The sequence below is a fragment of the Schistocerca americana genome, chromosome 8 (genome assembly GCF_021461395.2).
Source record: "Schistocerca americana isolate TAMUIC-IGC-003095 chromosome 8, iqSchAmer2.1, whole genome shotgun sequence".
Classification (NCBI taxonomy): Eukaryota; Metazoa; Arthropoda; class Insecta; order Orthoptera; family Acrididae; genus Schistocerca; species Schistocerca americana.
The window spans coordinates 146,093,778-146,117,322 of record NC_060126.1 but is presented as its reverse complement, the minus strand read 5'-3'; the positions used below and the strand labels follow the sequence as shown (position 1 = coordinate 146,117,322).

The window sequence follows — 23,545 nt, the reverse complement described above, 5'->3', positions numbered from 1 at the left end:
ACGTTCTATGTACAGCCAACCATTCACAAAATAGTTGTCTGCTTACTGAGTTACCTGGATGGAGATGTTGCACAGGCTGCACATGGAATGGATACCAGCCCTCGGAATGTAACACACGCCACACTCGTGTTTTTGGAATATAGAACTGACAGCTAATGCACCGTTTACTGTTTGTGGGATTCCGTTGTAATATTGCAAAAATATTTTCCCTTTCCTCTGCTGATTAGACGGCCTAACATTCCGATGTTACATGTACAATGAGTAGTGTTCCGGATTCACGTAATGTTTGAAAAACCTAGGAAATACCATGGCACAGGGTTTCATCGATCAGTGGAACGTCTGTGGCATTTTCTCATACCCGCACATTAAAGAAACTGTAGACAAACAACACGTCCGTGTATTCTGCATGTGTGAATGTATTGGTATTCATTGACAGAGTGGACTTGCTCAATTAAACAACGCTCAAGCACAACACGCACAGAGCCTCACGACTGCTCATCCAACTCACGATTGCACGCTGCTTACGCTTGCAATTGTTGCCTCGGTGCAACGTTGCAGTGTTGCCATCTATTTGAGAACCCCCACAGCTCTTGTAGGATGAATCAGTCATCCGTCCCACCATTATTCTGTCCATCACAGTGCCTATACAGTATTTCAGTTAAGTAATACTCATACTTGTCTTCATATCCAGTGATGATAGTGTGAGTTGTGTTGGATCCGTTCCAGTTCCGTAAAGATGGGAAATCGAACACGTGTTCTTAGGACTTTCACGGTTTATTTTCAAATGAGACACCTCACAAATCACAATATTCCTCCTGAATCATCCTGTGTATACACTGAAGATCCAAAGAAGTTGGTACAACATCGTATAGGGCCACAGCCAAAACACAGAATTGCGGCAACACGACGTAGCATGGACTCGACTAATGTTTTAAGTAGTGCTGGCGGGAATTGACACCATGAACGCTGCAGGGCCGCCCATAAATCCGTAAGAGTACGAGGATGTGGACATCTCTGCAGAAAAGCAAGCTGCAAGGTATCCCAGATACACACAGTAACGTTCATACGTGGGGAATTTGGTAGCCAGCCGAAGTGTTTAAACTCAGAAGAGTGTTTCTGGAGCCACTCTGTAGCAATTCTGGACGCGTGAGGTGTCGAATTGTGCTGCCATAATTGACCAAGTCCGTTTGAATGTATAGCGGACATAAACGGATGCAAGTGATCAGACAGGAGCCTTACGTACGTGACACCTGTCAGAGTGGAATCTAGACGTAACAGGGGTACAAACATCACGCCAACTGCACGCGCTCAACACCATTACAGAGCGTCCACCAGCTTGAACAGTCTCCTACTTACATCCAGGGTCCATGGATTCATGAGGTTATCTCTATATCCGTACACGTCAGTCCCCTCGATACAATCTGGAACGAGACTCTTCGGACCAGGCAACATGTTTTCAACCGTCAACAGTCCAATGTTAGTTTTAACGGACAGAGGCGAAGCGTAAAGCTTTGTGTCGTGCAGTCATTAAGGTACACGAGTAGGACTTCGGCTCCGAAAGCCCAGATCGATGATGTTTCGTTGAATGGTTCACACGCTGACTTCTGTTGATGATGCAGCAGTGAAATCTGCAGCAAATTGCAGAAGGGTTGCACTTCTGTCACGCTGAACGATTTTCTTCAGTCGTCGTTGGTCCCGTTGTTGCAGGATCTTTTTGCGGCCGCACTGATGTCGAAGATGTCATGTTTTCGGAATCACGGTAAACTCGTGAAACGGTCGCACGGGAAAATCCCCACTTCATCGTTACCTCGGAAATGCTGTGTCCAATTGCTCGTGCGCCCACTATAACACCATTTAAGTAATTTAAATCTTGTTAACGTGCCCTAGTTTTTTTAAGTTTCTATCACCAATCGCAACGTCAGAATTACCGCTCTGGTGTCCTTACCTGCCCGAAAGCTAATTTGATCGTCTCCTAACGGATCCTCAATTTTCTTTTCCATTCTTCTGTGCGTTATCCTTGGCAACAACTTCGATGCATGCACCTTTAAGCTGACTGCATGGTAGTTCTCACACTTATCTACCCTTGCTACATTCAGGGTTGTTTGGAAGATCTGTATATCCTAGTGTATTGTAACTGTGGTTAAACCGCTATCATTATTCTTATCATTCTGCGAGAATGCGCCGCCTTTTGCAGGTGACTTACCGGATGAACTCGGCCTACTGGAGCGTGGCGCCCATCATCAGGATCGTGGCGGCTGGGAGCGCGTCCCGCGCCAGCAGGGACCTGGTGATCCCCCTGTGGCTGCCGCTCGACACCCGGGCCTCGCCGGCCTACGAGACGCTGTACTGCCTGCAGCTGGCCTTCGGCTGGACCGTCTCCGAGACCACGGTGCTGGTGGACGGCTCCCTCATAGCGCTGATCCTGCAGGTGGCCGCGGAACTCGCCGTCCTCAACGACAGGCTCGCCGCCACCGCAGCGGACGTTGGACAGGATGTGGCGGGGGCCACTCGTGTCCAGGTGTCGCCGGCGTCCCCATCGTCTTTGGTGGTTAGAGAACGGTCTGAGTCTTCAATCACCACCATGTCTCGAAGTAGATATGCGCCCGACGAAATGTATCAACAATTGGTGGACAACATAAAACACCATCAAATGATTATCAGGTAAGGCACGCTTTAGAATCTCTTGTTGCTATCGTCATCCGTAAAATCCATAAACAGAAGCCTAAGGCTTTCTTACAGACCATTGTGGGAGTGATTTCCTTCTTATAAATTTTAAGTTGACAAACCAAAATAACTCGAAAAATAAGCTTCACACGAAAAATAGTGGAGAATCCAAAGTTGATTATTTTCGAGGGTGCTAAAATTGGCCTGCCACCCAAGCCCACTAGGGGTGGGACGTGAGGCAACTTTAAAATTTCAAATGTGAACCCCCATTTTTATTGCAGAATCAGATTCTACATAAAAAACTACGTACATTTAGTCTCAAAACATTTTCTTTTTTTCATTCTTGGTAGTTGGCGCTGTAATTCAAGAAAATCCATGTTCTCATTTTTGCCTGGAAAATGGTTATGGATAAATAAAAAATATTTATTTACTTCGTAAATTTTGATTCGCGAAAACTAAAACTCTCCCTCTCTCCCCATTGTGTGGACTTTCAGAGAAAGGAATTAGAGTTTTACATATCTTGACCCAAACGAAACTTATCCGAATCTGTGGAAAAATTAATATTTGGGTCAACATTTGTAAAACTCTAATTCGTCTCTCAAAGTCCACACAGTGGCGACAGAGGAAGAGTTATAGTTTTAGCGAATCAAAATTTACGAAGTAAATACTTATTTTTTATTTATTCGCAACGATTTTTTACGAAAAAATGAGAACATGGATTTTCTTGAGTTACAGCATCAACTACCAAGAATGAAAACAAATGTTTAAGACAAAATGTACGTACTTTTTATGTAGAATCTGATTCTGCAATACAAAATGGGGGTTCACATTTGAAATTTTAAAGTTACCTCACGTTCCACGCCCAGGGGTCTGGGGTGGCGGGCTGATTTTGGAGCCAGCAGATGTCCCCCTCGAAAATAATCAACTTTGCATTCTACACATTTTTCGTGTGAAGCTTATTATTCGAGTTATTCTGGTTCCTCAACTTAATATATACACTCCTGGAAATTGAAATAAGAACACCGTGAATTCATTGTCCCAGGAAGGGGAAACTTTATTGACACATTTCTGGGGTCAGATACATCACATGATCACACTGACAGAACCACAGGCACATAGACAAAGGCAACATAGCATGCACAATGTCAGCACTAGTACAGTGTATATCCACCTTTCGCAGCAATGCGGGCTGCTATTCTCCCATGGAGACGATCGTAGAGATGCTGGATGTAGTCCTGTGGAACGGCTTGCCATGCCATTTCCACGTGGCGCCTCAGTTGGACCAGCGTTCGTGCTGGACGTGCAGACCGCGTGAGACGACGCTTCATCCAGTCCCAAACATGCTCAATGGGGGACAGATCCGGAGATCTTGCTGGCCAGGGTAGTTGACTTACACCTTGTAGAGCACGTTGGGTGGCACGGGATACATGCGGACGTGCATTGTCCTGTTGGAACAGCAAGTTCCCTTGCCGGTCTAGGAATGGTAGAACGATGGGTTCGATGACGGTTTGGATGTACCGTGCACTATTCAGTGTCCCCTCGACGATCACCAGTGGCGTACGGCCAGTGTAGGAGATCGCTCCCCACACCATGATGTCGGGTGTTGGCCCTGTGTGCCTCGGTCGTATGCAGTCCTGATTGTGGCGCTCACCTGCACGGCGCCAAACACGCATACGACCATCATTTGCACCAAGGCAGAAGCGACTCTCATCGCTGAAGACGACACGTCTCCATTCGTCCCTCCATTCACGCCTGTCGCGACACCACTGGAGGCGGGCTGCACGATGTTGGGGCGTGAGCGGAAGACGGCCTAACGGTGTGCGGGACCGTAGCCCAGCTTCATGGAGACGGTTGCGAATGGTCCTCGCCGATACCCCAGGAGCAACAGTGTCCCTAATTTGCTGGGAAGTGGCGGTGCGGTCCCCTACGGCACTGCGTAGGATCCTACGGTCTTGGAGTGCATCCGTGCGTCGCTGCGGTCCGGTCCCAGGTCGACGGGCACGTGCACCTTCCGCCGACCACTGGCGACAACATCGATGTACTGTGGAGACCTCACGCCCCACGTGTTGAGCAATTCGGCGGTACGTCCACCCGGCCTCCAGCATGCCCACTATACGCCCTCGCTCAAAGTCCGTCAACTGCACATACGGTTCACGTCCACGCTGTCGCGGCATGCTACCAGTGTTAAAGACTGCGATGGAGCTCCGTATGCCACGGCAAACTGGCTGACACTGACGGCGGCGGTGCACAAATGCTGCGCAGCTAGCGCCATTCGACGGCCAACACCGCGGTTCCTGGTTTGTCCGCTGTGCCGTGCGTGTGATCATTGCTTGTACAGCCCTCTCGCAGTGTCCGGAGCAAGTATGGTGGGTCTGACACACCGGTGTCAATGTGGTCTTTTTTCCGTTTCCAGGAGTGTATATATATATATATATATATATATACAGGGTGTCCCAGCTATCTTGTCCACCCAAAATATCTCTGGAACAATAACAGCTATTGGAAAACGACTTTCACCGGTATCAATGTAGGGCTGGGACCCATGAATGTACATATTTGGAAACATTCTAAAACGAAAGCATATATGTTTTTTAACACAAACTTATGTTTTTTTAAATGGACCTCCTATATTTTTTCTTCAGCAATCCATAGCATGACAAAGCACATACACAATGGCGTTGATTGCATCGCAATATTCCCATTACATCCCGAGATATTGAGACGCGAAGTTGACGCTTGAAACACCCGACATGCGCTGCTAGCGCACGTCCTGAGGCTCAGGCGTGAACCCCATGCTGCCCGTAATCGCGATGTGATTGACATGTGTAATCGCACCTCCAAACTTATCTAGAGGTCCGAAACGAATAATACGGTCTGCTGCGATTACGGGCAGCATGGGGTTCACGTCTGAGCCTCAGGACGTGCGCTAGCAGCGCATGTCGGGTGTTTCAAGCGTCAACTTCGCGTCTCAATATCTCGGGATGTAATGGGAATATTGCGATGCAATCAACGCCATTGTGTATGTGCTTTGTCATGCTATGTACTGCTGAAGAAAAAATATAGGAGGTCCATTTAAAAAGCATAAGTTTGTGTTAAAAAACACATATGCTTTCGTTTTAGAATGTTTCCAAATATGTACATTCATGGGCCCCAGCCCTACATTGATACCGGTGAAAGTCGTTTTCCAATAGCTGTTATTGTTCCAGAGATATTTTAGGTGGACAAGATAGCTGGGACACCCTGTATATACAGGGTGGTCAGAAAATGTGTGAAATGCTTGTAGGGATGTTACAGAGCAGGTTGTACTGAGACATAAATGTTAACAAAGAAATTCGATACATTGCTCCGTTTCCGAGTTATTTAGCATAGAATTTAGCCGCTCGGGGCGTTGCGCGCTCGCATTCAAGCGGCCTGCCAGGGGCGGTGTTGCCAAACGAGTGCTTTGTCTCATTAGCTGAAACCTGAATTTACGCGCGCGACGATGTGATTGGCTAACTTCAATACTAAACAACTCGGAAACGGCGCAACGTATCGAATTTTTTTTGTATCATTCATATCTCAGTACAACCTGTCCTGCAACATCCCTACAAGCGTTTCAGACATTTTCTGACCACACTGTATATATATATATAATTTTTGTCTTTGCTGAAGCTGCCACGTATGCATCTAAGCTGACGGATCGAGTGTCAGCACGACATGGCTTGCCATTTTTTAAGCTAAAACGTATGTACTTCGGAGTATTTTGGGGCTATGAAATGATATTGGTCAGTCTTATCTAGTCAAGAATTTTTGTGCAATCCCATCTCAGTAATCAAGCAGCGTAATAATTAGGTCTGATACTACCTGGAGTCTTCCAGTTATTTATTCATTTCTTCATTTAACGTTTGATGCTCTTGGACAGTCACAACTACATAACTATTGAAAACGATGAAATTTTAAAAATCTACTTAATAAACAAAAAGTAAAAAATGAAAGGCCATCGCGAATGTATTTCCAGTTGTTGTGGTTTTGCTATTTCAGTGGATAACTGTGTTTTATTGCAGTAGTCTCCATCATCTGTTACCGAATTTATCGAAAAAGTTTAAAGGTTTTTCTCTACGGAGAAACATGCTTGCTAGAAGTCTAACATAAAGCTCTCCTCATATATTAAAAGAAAATCCCACTGGGACCATGAAATACGTAATCTGCTCACATTTAAATGAACCAACTTCGCACGAAAATAAAGTTCTACCCCTCCTGGCGTGTGATAAGTCGAGAGTACTCCACGTTAGTCGTAACAGTAAAAACTGGCTCAACTCCACGTAGCAATCATTAAATAAAACAGTGAAAGACACACTGCACCCACTTTTGAAATAAGTTCAGTAAAACATCACAAACATCTCTCTGTAGAAGAAAATTCCTATTGAAAGCTGCCTAATTGTTCTCTGTTTATTACCTTGGCAGAAGGTTGCTGAAAAGGAAAGCATACTTTTACTAGTTAGCCATGTCTCTTTCCTTTTGCTTTCCACCCTTACATGAACAACTCTGCCTGTTGCCTCAGGTATTAGAATGAACTAAATCACGCTCCAGTAAACAGTAATCCAAAGTCGCGGAAAGAAATACCGACTTATTAACAAACTGATGTTGGAAAGTGTCTTGGGGAATAGTCGATGCTGTGTGTTTTATTTACCACTAAGGCCGACGACTGACTAATTTTAATCCTTCTCCTTTAAAGTTGTTTGTGTGTTTTTAACTTTTTATGACCTCTGTGTACATCCTAGCTAAGTAATTATTAGCTCTTGCTTAAACCACTGTGTCAGGAAACGAATCTGGTGGTTCCCTGGTTCCAGTGCATAATTTGCTACAGCTGATTTATGCGTGACGAACGGACGTTTGCGTGCTTCCATACAAACAGTTCGACATTCTGACCTCATTTGAACTGTAATTGCTTTCTTAGTTGTTAAAACCTCTGGCGGTGTCTTCAGCATTGGAAGACGAAACGTTAGGCAGAGAACTGTGCCTTGCATCACGACCTCATGCCCTCGAAATACATATCAGCAGTAATGCAAAGTATGCATTCTACGGTGAATTTTATATTTCTCAAGATAAAGTTAACTGGTTCAACCGGCATTTTTATAGTTACAATCAGGAAGCTACAACAACACCGAGTGGTCTTCTAACATGCAGCTGTTTAATTCAAAGAAACACTCCTCTGTGGAGGAACTGAGATAATCATTAACAAACTGAAACAGCATTTTCTACCAAGCAGTTATACTGTACAATAAAATACCCAAGCATTTTAAATACATCATTAAACCTAACTTATTTAAAAAAGTGGTTAACAAGTGCCTATTATACAATACATTCTGTATAAAGTATTACTTATAGAACAACGAGTAGAGGTTTTGTAAGAGATATAACACAAATAAATAATAATAACAATAATAATAATAACGACAAGAAAACCTCTATCATTCCACACAATACTTCCCCACATATGTTTTACCTTCCCTGTTGCTTTCCTATCGTTTGTTTTTTTTCTTTTCTTATTGTCAAAGCTATGCAATATATAATACTAACACTTCATCCTCTTTTTGAGCTCAATATTTCGCTCATTACACAGGGCTGATGAATCAGTTTCTCAGGGTAGCAAATGGAAGATTAAGACTGTGTGACGGACCGAGACTCGAACTCAAAACCTTTGCCTTTCACGGACAAGTGCTCTACAGAGTGAGCTATCCAAGCACAGCTTCAATTCCACCAGTACCTCGTCTCCTACCTTCCAAACTTCACTGAAGCTCCCCCGCGAAACTTGCAGAACTAGCACTCCTGGAAGAAAGAATATTGCAGAGACATGGCTTAGCCACAGCTTTGGGAATGTTCCCAGGATGAAATTTTCACTCTGCAGCGCAGTGTGCGTTGATATGAAACTTCTTGGCAGATTAGAACAGTGTCTGGACCGAGACTCGAACTCGGGACCTTTGCCTTTCGCAAGACTCACGAGCCGTCATCACAGCAAGTGCTCTACCGACTGAGCTACCCAAGCAAGACTCATGAGCCGTCATCACAGCTTCAATTCCGACAGTACCTCGTCTCGTATCTCCCAAACTTCAATTCACAGGAGAGCTTCTGTGAAGTTTGTAAGGTAGGAGACGAGGTACTGGTGGAATTGAAGCTGTGAGGACGGGTCGTGAGTCGTGCTTGGGTAGCCCAGTCGGAGGAGCACTTGCCTGCGAAAGGCAAAGGTCCCGAGTTCGAGTCTCGGTCCGGCACACATTTTTTTTTAATTTGCCAGCAAGTTTCATATCATCGCACACTCCGCTGCAGAGTGAAAATACTATTCTGGTAGCAAATGGAATGTTGCGGTACACAAAATGGAGTTCAGATGATAGTGTGTGTAGTGTACCTTTATCAAACAACTAACAGACTACCTGGCAATGCCCAGGTATTTATTTATTCCAGGCTTCTATCTCCTCCTTCCCCCTCTCTCTGACCATCTCCTTTTTCGCCCCCTCTCTGCCCATCTCACTTTGAACATCTCACTGTCCATCTCCTACTGCCGCACCTCTCTATCAATCTGCTCGTCTCCCTTCTGTCCATCTGCTCCTTCCCCCTCTGTCTAACTCCGCGTTTACCTCTACTTCCAGCCGGCCGGTGTGGCCGAGCAGTTGTAGGTGCTACAGTCTGGAACAGCGCGACCGCTACCGTCGCAGGTTCGAATCCTGCCTCGGGCATGGATGTGTGTGGAGTCCTTAGGTTAGTTAGGTTTAAGTCGTTCTAAGTTCTAGGGGACTGATGACCTCAGATGTTCAGTCCCATAGTGCTCAGAGCCATTTGAAACATTTTGAACATCTACTTCCATGTTCTCCTCCTCCTTTCTCTGTCCATTTCTTCCTCCCCCTCTGTTTGTTCAACTCCTTCTTCCTATCTCTCCGTCCTTTAATCCCCCTCTCTTCATCCATCTCTTTGTCTTTCCGGTTTGTGTCCATCTCCTCCCACCATATCTGTTCCCATTTCCTCCTACGTTCTCCCTGTCTGTCCATCTCCTTCTGCCGCCTCCTCTCTCCACATAATCACGTTCACCCAAATAGGGGGCTGGTGGTCTTTACCCCCATAGTTTTGTTTCCAGACTGTAACTGATATGTGTACCAAACTTGGTTGAAATCGTTCCACGGGTTTAGGATGAACTTCGTACCCGTGGCCTTGCCCACATACGCACATGTTAGATATATTTCACATATATTTAACATATTTCACATGTGTCTCTATTGAATTTCAGCCTGCCATTCCACTTCCAAGTAGCTCAAAGTTTATGACGTCGTATCCCCCGAACAATGTGTTGTACAATAATATAATTTTCCAGGTACATCCAGTCGTATATGTGACTACTGTCTGCGGAATGTGTTGTGAATAGAGTTAGCCGTAAAGAAGTAATAAATAAAAACGTCATACATGATACCAATTTTTCACACATCTCAGTATCTGACGTCATATCTCCTCAACCATCTATCGTACAATGACATATTTTTGCATGGGCATTCAGCGGCAGACGTAGATACTATCATCGAAATGTGTTGCAAATAGAGTAAATAGCAGTGTCTTGCGTGATGCGGCAGTTTCCCATGTCAGTGTTTATGATGGCATACCTCCTGAACTCCGTGTTGCACAGTAACATAATTTTTCTCTTACGTTCATTGGTGTATGAGAATACTGTCTGCAAAATCTATCGCGAATAAAGTTAGTAGCAAATAATTAATAAATTAAAACGTCATGCATCATGAGGCAGTTTTACTGAATTAACAGCGAAAATGTACTAAGCGATAAACTTTTTCTCCTTTCACCATTTTGCAGGGTTCATCAGCGAGAAAAAGTTTCGTAAAGGTTTGAAATCCTGTGCTAAGTTTGTTGCAATCCTCTAAGTGCCCTCATTCTGAAATAACAGGTGACTGAAGTATGGGTATTAGCGTGTAGTGAGCTCCTTTTCACCCTCACCGCATTAACAGGTAGGTAGTTATTACAACACATAGCGCTGATTTCCAAACAGTAATTATTGTGTGTACCAAGTTTCATCCAATGGTTTAAGAGGAGACGTGGAATATGAATAAACAGGTATCTACATACAAGCATTTTTATAACGTGTATGGATGTGTATATAATGTGTGTAGCGTGTGCAGTGACTGAAAGTGAGAAGTGGTTGAACAATATAGTACTAGCCTTTCACATTATTAGACAACTTCTTATTGTTACCTTACAAATTGAAATAAATTCAACATTTTAGATTCGTGGAAAAGAAATATTTTGATACAGTAATGGCATAGAATGAGTAATGAAAATGGTAACTAGAAATAAACAAATCAATTAATAACTCTAAAAAAAAAGTGTTTCAACTGCACTACTGAGGAACATTTCAGTTCTCACACTCATGATGGTTGTTGAATGATTTGTTTACTTGAGGGAGGGGGCCAAACAGCGAGGTCATCAGTCCCATGATCATTGTCAATTACTGGTATTCGCCGCTGCACGTCTGTTGTGACTGGGTGTACCCTCCGCATAGGCCATAGGGGGACGCCTAGTTCGTCCGATTGCTACAGATTTCTTCCTTCCCAGATCTTGACGCTCTTTGTTGCTGCTTCTTGATGTTGATAGGAGCTCATCGGTTTGGTGTTGTTAACCAGTTTGTTAACCAGTGTGTCCACTGACGCTCGTAGTAGTTTATTCTAATGCTCTAATCAGGAAGTTCATAAGAATTTGCTTACATTTTGTTGCTTTCCTTTTTTTTTCGTGTTGGTCCGATAGGTAAGTTACAAATTGTAGTTACTTGGAGTAGCACACGTAGAAGATAGAGTGTACGCGTCTATCCATATGGTGGCTGGTCTCTTGCCTACAGGAGTTATATAGTCTGGTGCTGTGATTATTGCTGCATCACAATGGTTCGACCAGGTTTTGTTGATGAGACTGGAAATTTATTTATTGTTCTGACAAACGGTGCTAAGACAATTTGACCAAAAACCCCGTGCTCCAGAGCGTCTAGTTCACTACACGGGTCGCTGCCGTCTGTCCCGATCATGTGTTTGCCCCCCAGTTTTTCATTAGTCAGCATCGTCCTATTTACAGCTTCGTATCTTTTGCTGTGGATTAGTGGCAGTAAAAAGGTGCTGACACATTTCCCCGCGAGATTTTTTGTGGTGTCACCGCCAGACACCACACTTGCTAGGTGGTAGCCTTTAAATCGGCCGCGGTCCGTTAGTATACGTCGGACCCGCGTGTCGCCACTGTCAGTGATTGCAGACCGAGCGCCGCCACACGGCAGGTCTAGAGAGACGTCCTAGCACTCGCCCCAGTTGTACAGCCGACGTTGCTAGGAATGGTTCACTGACAAATACGCTCTCATTTGCCGAGACGATAGTTAGCATAGCCTTCAGCTACGTCATTTGCTACGACCTAGCAAGGCGCCATTACCAGTTTATATTGAGATTGTAATTATGTATCATCAAGAGCGATGTTCTCCAATTATGGATTAAAGTTAAGTATTACATCAACTACGTACTTTATTTCCTACTATAAATTCCCTTAACTGTTCCAGACCTCACGCCAGTCTGCGTGAGCTTAACGCGTGCCTTTCGGCATCCTCGCATAGTGACTTGGCTCTCTTGCCAAGTCACAACATTTTTCAGCGGTACTGCTGAAATACCTTTTCTTGAGTGCGTTGCTTTCGACGCTGTCATATACTTTCCTTTGCAGTCTTATGGCAGTATTTGGCAGTAGGATGCAAGGCTGAGACGGATTACTGACTTGAATTACAAATTGCAAAAATTTGTACATTTATTTAAATAAAAACCTTCTGAAATGCCCAGCTTAACCCGCATGACAGGACAGATAGAGTAAATTGTGGAAAGGGGCCAAAATAAGGGGCTGTCAGTAACACTCGAACATACAACTTTATTATTTGATCAAACATTACAAGTGCTCCGAAACATTTATTTAAACACACAGCTTTAATTTTTGCGACTCAATAACCGTCTGAAAACCACCTTAATTTAATAACTTAAAACGCAAGCATAATCAGAAATTTAAAAGGTAAGCCTTATCTTAAACAGTTCTTTAGTTAGGCTGAAGTAAACAAGTTAAATTCCAATAGGCTGAAGACCGAACACTTAAAACTCCAAAACATTAATAATTTTTTTTAAATACCAAAGACCTTACGTAAACAGTTCTTTTAATTTAGGCAGAAGGCCTTAAGAACAAACAACTGAAACTCAAACCGGCTGAAGGCCAAAGACTTAAAAATTCAATAGATTGAAGTAAACAAGTTAAATTCAAATCGGCTGAAGGCCGAAGACTTAAAAATTCAAAATTTTTTTTAATATACCAAAGGAGTTACGTGAAACAGTATCTTAAACTAGGCTGAAGGCCTTAAGAGAAAAACAACTCTAATTTAAAACACAAAGCCGGCTAGAAGCCATACAAGTACCAACAACAAGAACAAATTAAAAAAAATTGGGCAGTACAAACAAGGGCACCCAGATGTTCGAGGTCCGGCCTGTACTTCAAACACTAACGCTCGCTTAGGTGAGACAGGCAGTCGGGCCAAACATTCACGATCCGACGACAACCCAACCAACCGACAGTCAGCGGACCCACAGACAGATAACTTCCACTTCACCCGACCAGGGCACAACAGGGAGTTCAATGGAACAACGTAGAAGTTACTGGCGCCCACAACCAATCATACACGGAGCTCTCAAACTACACACTGTGCTCGACAGCCACAACACGATGGGGAAACTATACTGCCTGAAATTTACGTCAACGCCCATGGCAGGTAACCGGAACGATAACGGCCACAAGGTAGAAGATTCCGCTGGTGTACTTCAGTTCAAGTAACCAAATACGGCGAAACTCCACCGGAGGGTGGCTAGCAGTTTCCAACTTGAAAACACCGTTGTTGCTCTCCGGAATATACAACAGCCGACAACGAACTCCAAACGACTCAATGTGAACAGTCTTGACTTGCTGGTCTGTTAAATCAAAACTCAACTTTCGTGTCGAGGGTCGGTGAACCACGGACCTCGTGGCAATGGGAACAGCGCCACACTCTCCGACACCGCGTAGAGACCGCCAGCGGGCCCCGGCCAAACTACGCCCCGCCGAGAATTCCTCACTGCTCCACGCCAACTGACCGACTCCTCAGAGCCAGTTCGACGACAACATTTAAAATAACTTGTCTACATCTACATCTACATCTACATTTATACTCCGCAAGCCACCCAACGGTGTGTGGTGGAGGGCACTTTACGTGCCACTGTCATTACCTCCCTTTCCTGTTCCAATCGCGTATGGTTCGCGGGAAGAACGACTGTCTGAAAGCCTCCGTGTGCGCTCTAATCTCTCTAATTTTACCTTCGTGATCTCCTCGGGAGGTATAAGTAGGGGGAAGCAATATATTCGATACCTCGTCCAGAAACGCACCCACTCGAAACCTGGCGAGCAATCTACACCGCGATGCAGAGCGCCTCTCTTGCAGAGTCTGCCACTTGAGTTTATTAACCATCTCCGCAACGCTATCACGGTTACCAAATAACCCTGTGACGAAACGCGCCGCTCTTCTTTGGATCTTCTCTATCTCCTCCGTCAAACCGATGTGGTACGGATCCCACACTGATGAGCAATACTCAAGTATAGGTCGAACGAGTGTTTTGTAAGCCACCTCCTTTGTTGATGGACTACATTTTCTAAGCACTCTCCCAATGAATCTCAACCTGGTACCCGCCTTACCAACAATTGATTTTATATGATCATTCCACTTCAAATCGTTCCGCACGCATACTCCCAGATATTTTACAGAAGTAACTGCTACCAGTGTTTGTTCCGCTATCATATCATCATACAATAAAGGATCCTTCTTTCTGTGTCAAAATCACACAAACTACACACAGTTTCACTAACACTTGCACGAAACACTAGACAATGCTAACGGCAGTGACTGTACAATAACAGAGACGAATCACGAGTCGTACACACAGCCAACCCATTAGCGACCGCTGGCCATATACACGCCGTTCGACGAGGCGACTGACCGACGACCAACCAGAGTGGTCCCCACTCCAATCATGTGTGTCGGTAACCGTCGGGCGAGTCAAATAATGGTTCAAATGGTTCAAATGGCTCTGAGCACTATGGCTCTGAGCACTATGGGACTTAACTTCTGAGGTCATCAGTTCCCTAGAACTTAGAACTACTTAAACCCAGCTGACCTAAGGACATCACACACATCCATGCCCGAGGCAGGATTCGAACCTGCCGCTGCTGCCGCTCACGGGCAGGCAAGGCGGCATCTCAGTGACACCATTAATTGAAATTAACATAACGAGCTGGTACTGCAGTAAAAACAGGATGTCAAATGAGATATGGCACAAACACGAGCCACGCACTGCTCACTTTCTGATACATAAAAGATCACAATTACAGTTTTCAGTCTCGAAATGTCAAGGAGGGCAAGTGACTAACAGCTTAAACACTTACAATTATGCCACAAAATGTCTAGTAAACAGAAAGAAGATCAAAGACATAAACCTCTTAACAACTCTTAAAACATCAGGCTTAAATACAATACCATTTATAAAATACAGCTTAATGTAGCAAAACTAATATTTAAAACAGAAGTTCAGAACGATTACGGAAGCTGACAATTATACACTGAAGCGCCAAAGAAACTGGTATAGGCATGAGTATTCGAATAAAGAGATATGTAAACAAGCAGAACACAGCGCTGCGCTCGCTAACGGCTACATAAGAGAACAAGTGTCTTGTGCAGTTGTTAGATCGGTTACTGCTGCTTCAGTGGCAGGTTATCAAGATTTAACTGAGTTTGAAGGGGCACAGCAGCTCGGAGGAAGCGATGAAGTGAAGTTTTTCCCGTACGACCATTTCACGAGTGCACCGTGAATATCAGGAATCCGGTAAAACATCAAATCTCCGACATCGCTGCAGCCGGAAAAAGATCCTACAAGAACAGGGCGAACGACGACTGAAGAGAATCGTTCAACGTGACAGAAGTGCAAGTTGCTCCAGATTTCAGTGCTGGGCCATCAAGAAGTGTCAGTGTGCGAACAATTCAACGAAACATCATCGATATGTGCTTTCAGAGCCGAAAGCCCACTCGCGTACCGTTGATGACTGCATGACATAAAGCTTTACTACTCGCGTGGACCCATAAACACCTACACTGGACTGTTGATGACTAGAAACATATTGCATGGTCGGACGAGTCTCGTTTCAAATTGTATCAAGCGGATGGACGTCTACGGGTGTGGAGACAACCTCATTAATCCATGGACCCTGTAGGTCAGCAGGGAACTGTTCAAACTGTTAGACGCTCGGTAATGGTGTGGAGTGTGTGCAGCTGGAGTGATATCGCACCCCTGATACGTCTAGATACGCCTCTGACAGGTGTCTGATCACCTGCATCCATTCATGTCCATTCCGACAGACTTGGGCAATTCCAGTAGAACAATGCGACACCCCACACGTGCAAAATTGCTACAGAGCGGCTCCAGGAACACTCTTCTGATTTTACACACTTCCACTGACCACCAAACTCCCCGAAATGAGCATTGTTGAGCATATCTGGGATGTCTAGCAACGTGCTGTTCAGAAGAGATCTCGATCACCTCGTACTCTTACGGATTTATGGACAGCCCTGCAGGATTCATGGTGTCAGTTCCCTTCAGCACTACTTCAGAAATTAGTCGAGTCCACGCCACGTTTTGTTGCGGCACTTCTGCATTCTCGCGGGAGCCCTACACGATATTAGGCAGGTGTACCAGTTTCAATGGCTCTTCAGTGTGCAACACAATGCTAAAAAACAAACATTTAAGGAAGGTAGCTTAGTTCGCAAATGACTTCGATAGTTCCTAGTTTGGATCCTAGAAAATTTTGTTCAAACGTAGCTGCTATGAAACATCCACCTGGTTCCATTACACCTGCTGACTGGTTACATCATAATTTTGACTGAACAATCAATCATCATCCCTGTATATAGTTTACACCAAAAGTAGGCGTTACTGAAACAGTTCAGTGTTAGACGCAAGACACCACAGCATACTGCATCGTCAATTTAACGCCGGCCCCTCGTGTGTCGTTAGTAATATTTTAAAGACCCGTTCCAGAGTCGCGCAGTAAGTTTTAATCAGAACCCACTGGCCGTGGCAACACTTCAAATGTTTCAAATGGCTCTGAGCACTATGGGACTTAACATCTGAGGTGTATCAGTCCCCTAGACTTAGAACCACTTAAACCTAACTAACATAAGCACACCACACACATCCATGCCAGAGGTAGGATTCGAACCTGCGACCATAGCAGCAGCACGGTTCCGGACTGAAGCGCCTAGAACCGCTCGGCCACAACGGCCGGCTGGAAACACTTCCATAAATCACTTAGCAGCTGATTCTGAGTAGTTGCACCCTTGAATATGCAACGAAAACTTCATTCTCTGTGCATGTAGCCTGATTACTGAAGGCCGGTTCGTTTGACAAAGAAATACATAAGTTTTCAGAGAAATAAAACGGTTTAATCACTACAGGTAAGTGAGGGCGGCATTAGCAAAACACCAGCTTACAGTATCTGACCGAAAATATGTCTTTGCACATGCTAATGACATTTACTTGTGCGTTACATAATGACGCACTGTGTCCAAAATGCCAGAATTCTGATTCGCATTTACGCATTCAGCACTATGGAGCCACGCGTTCCATAACGTCGATTGAGTACTGTGAGAACTCAACCGGATTGTACACGGGGATGTCTCTACTGATGACACCCGTCGCCTTTCGCACTCCGCGGACAATAAGACTGCACTTGGCTCACAGCGAACTTCCTTGACAAGGCTCAAAACCACGATATTACACCTTGTCGTCAGAGGGACTATACACCAGACCTTACCAGCGCCCCATAGACCTACTGTTATGCTAAACTTGTTACATAAACAAAAATAGTGCCACCCTTGGCACATACCCCCTCTCGATTTGATTACATAACGCTAAGCGATCATATCAGTCTCGAGAACCAGCATTCTTTGGAAAAAGTGAGCTGCCACTTCTCTTCCAGTGTGAATATCAATCATCAAAACTGTTGATGGAGATAAAAACTTGCTAATTTCAAAGGGAATTTTGGGCAGAAGCTTTTCGGTGATCAATTTCAGTGGCTTTACTAATAGCCAAACAGTTCCAAACGAAAACTTTCCTCCCAACTCGGTAGATATTGGATCGCCAGCCCACGTTTCACCGCTTAGTTTCCTTTTGGTGTGGTCCTTCAATCTTCCACTTAGAACTTCTCCAATGAGTGGCTACTTCTTGATAGGCCGAGGGGTTCTAGGCACTACAGTCAGGGACCGCGGAACCGCGGGACCGCTACGGTCACAGGTTAGAATCCTGCCTAGGCATGGATGTGTGTCATGTCTTTAGTTTAGTTAGGTTTAAGTAGTTCTAAGTTCTGGGGGACTGATGACCTCAGAAGTTAAGTCCCATAGTGCTCAGAGCCATTTGAACCATTTTTTTACTAACATAGCAACAGTTACTGAATAATCGCGCCAGAGGCCCTTCAGTCAATTCTTACTTTAGAAATGCCACCGCTTGTTATATGATTTATGAGTCACTTTAACGTAATGAACTGATGTAATTGTTATTATTGTATCATTTAGCAATCATTTTTCCTCTGAGGCAAAAGGTTATCAATTGGCCAAAAGTTACACAGTGAAGGAGCTGCTCAAAAACCCAAGAACAAATTAGCGAGGACACATTGCTTGTTTCTACAACGGACATTATTAAATTCCATTGTTAACCACAGAAGCAATCGATCCCAACCACACTGATAGCTGCTGTCATAAGCTATAAAGGCAGACTTCAGGTTACTATTAATGCGCTGAGCACATGAAATATATGTGTGGTAAAACAGATACAAGCGCAGATATCATGAATGAACAACATTGCTTAAATATTTTCTTCATTTTCACACTAAAAATGATAGCTATTACGAGTAGTATGGTTGTAGGTTGGTTATCAGCCACAAATATACATGGTACAAGCAAGCCATTAATGTTTATTTTCCCCTGGGCAGTCGGTCAGGTGTTGAGGTGTGGATATATGGACGCAACAGCATAGTCTATACTGGCTACCCCTAACATTCTCCATTTGAGTTCCCATACTTAGGCAGCATTGTTTAATACTATGGACCATAAAAGATGTAACATTATCAATTACCAAACACTGTGGTGCAGTGAAGGTTTCAAAAAAAGTTGCAAATTTTGTACTACCACTTGAGCAGTAGAAATCTTAGTAGGTAGTAGCCACGGAAAACGCGTAAATGCATCGACAGAAACCAGAATGTAGCGATTACCGAGCTTTGATCTCGTCAAAGGACTTATAAAATCCAAATACATCTTCCGAAACGCTATATAAATTTCTGCCAATTTTTTTCATACGTTTCATAATTATATGCCTAAATACCCCCCGCCACCCCCTTCTGACGATTCGTGAAAATATCGAAAGAGCAAAGGAGACAGCTCCTTTGGAGCAACTACATTATATTTACTATCAGCTCGGGGCTAATAACTGACGACCTTTTCTCTTAAGACATAAGGCATTACCTGCTCATTTCTCTCTCATTTGTCGTTGACTTCCGTCAGTCAACCAGTCATCCTGATGTTGAAATTCCCTGATATCAAGGAGCAACTGAGGAAACCGCATTAAAATCAGACTTATCAAAAGAACCTGACCTCGATCTTTTGTGGCTTGATCATTTACTAGGTTATTATCACGCCAATCGAACATGTGACTCAATCTATCTGCCACCAAATTATCCAACCTCTTTACGTTGTGCACCACAAATCTGAAGGTTACAATGCAGATTACACGCCTGGCATTAAGCCCAGTTTTCTGTTGCCTAGTTCGTGTCCAGCTGAGAGTTTGGTTGCCTGTCTCTAAGGTAAAATTTCGATATTCTAAACAATACCGAACTTTCCGAAGAAATTCTCTAATGCTTCTAGCCCATAAGTGGAGTATTTCTTTTCTGAATCATTCAGTGCCTTTCACAGTTTTTGCGTAACTTTCTTAATACAGTTACAACAAAATACTTTATACAGACAGAAACACTTTTTATTTAATAAACTATATTTGAAAATGATTTAGGAAAATGGGCATAAGGTACTTGTCAGTGATGGCAAGACAAGTTACCGTAAAATGAGAAAAATCATGTATAGTTAAACACCGTAATAATTTATGTTTTTCTGGTCTCTTTTCAGGTGTGTCAGCTTGCTGCAGAAGTTGCTGAGTCGTGCGACTTCGGTGCTCCTCTTCTGCAACACGGTCTCCATCTGCTTCCAAATCATGGCTACAGCTGTGGTGAGTGGCGTTTGGTCAACGAAGGTATCGATGTACAACAGGCGCCGACTGACTCTGCACAACAAAAGCCTAGAGAGAAACGGTGGTAGTAAATACATCTGTTACTACTACGATACACTAACTTTTTAGTGAAACTGTTCACAGCAGACATTGTACTTCTTATACAATACGTTTATTAAACAGCATATAAACGGAGTCGGTGCTATTAATACGTACTGACATGTAGATCTTCGGTACTCAGAGAAAGAGAAAATAATAGAAATGCAACATGTTAGAGAGAAAGATGAGGGAAGACAGACGGATAGAGAGAGAGAGAGAGAGAGAGAGAGAGAGAGAGTGAGTGAGTGAGTGAGGGAGGGAGAGAGAGTAATGAACAAACTGACATACATTTTTTAAAGGAACTTACAGTCATGTGACTGTTTTATTGTTTATTTAGGTACAACCCAGGTTTCGGTCTTTTATGCAATTTTCAAGAATTTGATTTTATGTCTTTAACATATATTGCATGGCATTTAACATGCTGTCAAGCTCAAAGTTGGTCATTATTAAGAAAAATACTGGCGCCCTGCAAATGCCAGACGTAAAATCACCATCTTGTAACAGATCAGTAAATAATAAAATTTTTGTAAGCCTGTTTTTATTAAATATGATGTCCTCCCACGATTATTTACTGATATCTTACAAGATGGTGATTTTACATCTGGCGTGTCGTGGGGAGCCAATATTTTTCTTAAGTTACGGCAACTTTGAATTTGACAACATATTAATTCTCTTTCAATTTATGTTAAAGACATAAAATCAAATTCTTGAAAATGGCATAGAAAGCCGAAACCTAGGTTGTACTTAAATAAACAATAAAACGGTCAAATGGCTGTGTGTTCCTTCATGAAATATTGTATGCCTGTTGCTCAGCAACATTGTCAGGCTGTCGGATTTTACGAACCTTAGATGAGCTTGATCCATAACGACAGGACGATACAGTATGAGATCCTCAAAAAAATAATAATTACATTGTATCAACAAAAGGCAATTGCAGTTAAACTCATGTATCGAAACCGAACAATCTTAACCAATATGGACAATGGTATGGAAAAAAAAAACAAGTTAAAGCGAAATGTATTTTGGAGACGAACCGAGCGGGTGGTTAATGATATCGTAAAACTCCTATTTAGCAAGAGAACGATGGGCTTCAGCGCAGAAAGGGATAAGGCCAGAAAAAATAATTATTCCTTTTAATGTAAATAAACCGAGGGCAAGTTTCTGCACGCATTAACAGGGCTAGGCTGCAGCCCAGCAAGAAAAATAAAAACGTATTCCTCTCTAGCGAGACGTTCCCCATTACATAAAAGCGTTTTGAGACCTAAAATTGCTGTCTCTCTCTCTCTCCGGTCTCGCGGTGGACCGCACAATTGTGTGGAAATAAGCGAGGGTGTTGATAGCTTTGCTTTCTGCAAAGTGAGGACGATACGCTTCACGTATCATGGCGACGGGTAGCAAAGCGGTAGTTAATTATTCCTGTGGTAATTTTTGCGGGCAAAGAAATTGTGCATGTCGCTCCAACCCATAGCGAGTGTGCAACAGCCATTATTTCGACTAGGGAAAGATTAACGCTCTACGGAATGCAGGAAAGTTGCGAATGAGTAAATTCAGTCAAGGCCAGAGTAGGGAATTAGCATTTCTGATCCAGCACGGAGACAATGCTATTGCAAATTTTGCTTGGTAAAGTACCATCGTGCATTCGGCCACAGAAAATGTTGAGTCTAGATTTTGCTCGCTTCAAGTTGCATATCCTTTGACCATTGAATATCAAAAGCTTGTATACTAACCTACCCTCACATTGTGTACATGTGAGTTTTTTTTTCATCGGTTAAAAAAGTAAATTTATTCTCCACCAACTCTCATTGACCAGCTACGAAAACGTAGATTTAAATGACCTGATGAGGATTTTTAATAATCATTCTCTCCTGTGATAAATATTTTCATGTGTAGAGATAACGATTTTAATAATTGTCATCTCAATATGTCCAAAATTAAAAATTTTGTTATTGAGTGTCAAAAGTAATGGTTCATGATTGTTGTTTATCGGCCTCTGAAAGCCACAGTTTATAAGTTATATGTAGAAAAAAAGGGAATAGCTGTGTTGTCTTTCTAGAATAGACCCCAAACTTTCACTTTTATTAATTCATGCATTCTAGGTACGCGATATCAGTATTTAAAATGATTTTTGTTACTATCCACACCTGATATTAGCTGCCTTATAGGGCCAGGGTCATATTTATTTAGAATGTCTGTTTGACACCCTGGGCTTGAGAATAAAATTCAGATCTTTTGTCCATTTAGTAAGCAAAGTTTGCACAAATTAGTACACTCACTGTGCAGATACAAATGTTGGACGTAAGTACTGACATACGTTTGTTTTCGAAATCATGTGCTTCAGAAACTAATAATGGTGAGGTTATGCCCTTATAATGGGTTTGCCCAGTTACAAGCAAAACAAGGAAGATTTCGGTTTACATCGTGGAAACCACGTAATGGTGTGTGATGGAAAGATTTTGTATACCACTGTCACATAGTCCCTTTTTTATTCCAGTCGCTAATAGTCCCAGGAAGAATTCTTGTGAGCACGAATTTCTCTACTTTTATCTTAATGGTCTTTTCGGAGACATGTAGGAGGAAGCAATATATCGGTTGACCATTCTCAGATCGAACGCTCTCGGAATTTTAAAAGTAAACCGCAGAGTGATGTGTAATGCCTCTCTTGCAGCGTCTGCCACTGGAGTTGACTGAGCATCTCCTAACGCTTTCACGCTTAGTAAATGAACCTGTAACGAAACGTGCTGCTCTTCTTTGGGTATCTTCTGTTTCCTGTATCAGTACTGATCTCACAGAAGTCATTTACGACAGATATGTAGCCTTTCGAAATATAAAAGAGCGAAGGCAATAAAACTGATGGTTATTGTACGCTGTTAATTACAATCGAACTGTTTTAAGTTAGTTACGATTATTTACAATGAAAGAGAACATACACCAGTGGCTACACAAACCCGTATCATCATCAGGTTGATGGCGCCTTACGACTTATTATTCAATCGATTGTTAAGTAATTACTCATGGTACAACAGAATCCGTAAGTGTGATCATACAAAGTGATCATGACAACAGAATACAAGCCGTTACAACAAACAGCGCCTTGTCATAGAAATCGTAAAAGAACTGAAAGCATCTGAACTGGGTAGTTTTTGTGCGTTGCTAACAAAATGAAAAGCGAGCTGTGGTTAATTTGCTACATGTTTCTCCAACAAATGAACAGATTCCAAAGCATTCACAAGGTTACATTTACTTAGATGGATAGAACAGTGAGTAACCACTTACACATGTGAAGTAATTGCACGCAACAGAGAAAAAAACCGTAAATGTTCTCATACAAAATGACCGTGAACAACGAATAAAAACGGTTATAAGAATATTTGTTGTCTCTGAAATGTGGAGTGCAAAATAATTAA

The 23,545-nt window shown here is 43.1% G+C and overlaps 1 protein-coding gene across 1 annotated transcript in view; it reads left to right on the top strand.

Annotated features, from left to right (window-relative positions):
- The first annotated feature begins 2,581 nt into the window (after window positions 1-2,581).
- The window catches only part of LOC124545635 (odorant receptor 46a-like), a 43,726-nt gene continuing 22,762 nt past the window's right edge, over window positions 2,582-23,545 (top strand). The window contains exons 1-2 of the mRNA XM_047124581.1: window positions 2,582-2,661; window positions 19,943-20,042. Coding sequence (XP_046980537.1) covers window positions 2,582-2,661; window positions 19,943-20,042 — 180 coding nt within the window. The remainder of the gene's footprint in view (window positions 2,662-19,942; window positions 20,043-23,545) is intronic.